We start from the raw sequence: 1,793 nt of genomic DNA, 5'->3' as shown, positions 1-1,793 counted from the left end.
CTGACTGCAGACGACGGCCTGATCAGCTCAGGAGTTCTTCCCAATGAAGACCACACCTTCCAGAGGAGAGACCGTGTGGAGGTTTTAAGGTCTGACCTGTCTGCGTTCAGCTGTGAAGTCGTTCATGAGGCATCTGCTGTGAGCGTTACCAGAGTTTGGGGTGAGACACTTTATTTTTGTCATTTTTCAGACTTTTCTGTTTTCATTTCTTTAGACCTGTGTTTGAATTCAGAAGTGGTTATTAGTATATTCAGGTCCTAGGAGTCACTGTGTGGAATTGTACATCATTTTTCTGTAAGGAGGAGTTTGGTGGCCCTGAGTGAAACTTTACATGTAGCCCCAGGCCACCAAATCACACACACTGCTAACATATGGATGAAGATGAACACATACTCACAAACCAGAAATTGGCAAATGAATTACATTTTATTTTTATTTCAAAATGTTTATTAAGAATATTTAAATTCTGAGCAGTTCAGATAAAAAGAGAAATACTTAAAATGGGAAATATTTGTGTGAACAAGATAAAACAACACTGCCTGTGACGAGGTCTGACCTGGAAGGTTCGATTGATGTATTTATGCTTGATATGTTTGAGCAAATATAAAATAATAGATGTGTTTTTCAAGATGTGTTTACAAAAAAGAAAACAGACTGGATTCCAAAATAAATTTAAATTTCATTCATTCAAATATTTGATGTTGTTCGGTGTCGTTTAACTCTGTGTTTCTAACAGGTGGACCTTCTGTTGTTGTTCATCCAACAAGTAAGTGTCTCTGCTCTCGACATGCAGCAGGTAAAATAACTGTTGAACACGCTTACTGAGACTATTTTATTACTTTGTGCAAAAGCCTTTGTTGGTGATGACAGCTTGTGTACAGAGAAGCCTGTTTTTACCGTCCTACTTTAAATACTGGAGGAACCAAAGGAAGCCCACAGTCTGACAGCAAAGTGCTCTAATGGGTGATACGGTACCACGAGGGCATTAATAGAAGATCATTTGTAACCTTCACTAAAGCTGTTTCTGTGCTGTGCTGAGCTCTGAAACCTGACCGGCAGGACTTCTTTGAGCAGTTTTGTACAAATGGAGGAAGTAATCACTGAAGTTAACTGAGAAAGATGAACTCTGTGTTTCTAACAGGTGGACCTTCTGCTGTGGTTCCTACTCCAAGTAAAAGTAAGTGCTTCATTTATCTTCTCTAGATCTGAGCTCTCTCTGCACACACACACTGATCAGCTATAGCATTACAACCACCTGCTTAAATCTAATCTTTCCACACACAGCATCTGGATAGTGTTCACAGTGCTTTATCAGGTATTGTGTGGAGAACGTTGAAGTGAAAAATCAGTTTAATCTGTGTTTGATTGAGGCTGTAACACAACAACATGTGACTGAGAGTACGCTGAGCTCATTGTCATGTTCAAGAAGCCAGTTTGAGATGATCTGAGCTTTGTGACATGGTGTGTTATCCTGCTGGAAGCAGCCATCAGAGGGTGAAACACTGTGGTGATAAAGGGATGGACATGCTCAGTAACAACACTGAGCAGGCTGTGCTGTTTCAGCCGTGCTGAGTTGGGACTAAGAGGCCCAAAAATATCCCCAAACATCACAGCAGCAGCCTGAAGATCAGATATAAACCAGGATGGATTCATGTTTTCATGTTTGTGCTAAAATGAAGTCATGTGTTTCAAATCTTTCTTTAACTCTGTGGTTTTAAACAGGTCGGCCTTCTGTTGGTCTTGATCCTCCAACAAGTACGTTTCTCTGCTCTACATGTGATCTCTCTACTCTC

At 40.5% G+C, this 1,793-nt stretch overlaps 1 protein-coding gene across 1 annotated transcript in view; it reads left to right on the top strand.

Moving 5' to 3' along the window:
• Positions 1–6: 6 nt before the first annotated feature.
• LOC102204003 (BOLA class I histocompatibility antigen, alpha chain BL3-6-like) overlaps positions 7–1,793 on the top strand; it is a gene marked incomplete at its 5' end in the record, with an annotated part of 3,996 nt that continues 2,209 nt past the window's right edge. The window contains 4 exons of the mRNA XM_005755601.2: positions 7–160; positions 737–766; positions 1,142–1,177; positions 1,723–1,755. Coding sequence (XP_005755658.1) covers positions 7–160; positions 737–766; positions 1,142–1,177; positions 1,723–1,755 — 253 coding nt within the window. The remainder of the gene's footprint in view (positions 161–736; positions 767–1,141; positions 1,178–1,722; positions 1,756–1,793) is intronic.

The sequence above is a fragment of the Pundamilia nyererei genome, unplaced genomic scaffold, assembly GCF_000239375.1.
Source record: "Pundamilia nyererei isolate P.nyererei 1_Seehausen unplaced genomic scaffold, PunNye1.0 scaffold02054, whole genome shotgun sequence".
Taxonomy (NCBI): Eukaryota; Metazoa; Chordata; class Actinopteri; order Cichliformes; family Cichlidae; genus Pundamilia; species Pundamilia nyererei.
This window is presented reverse-complemented; position numbering and strand designations above follow the sequence as displayed.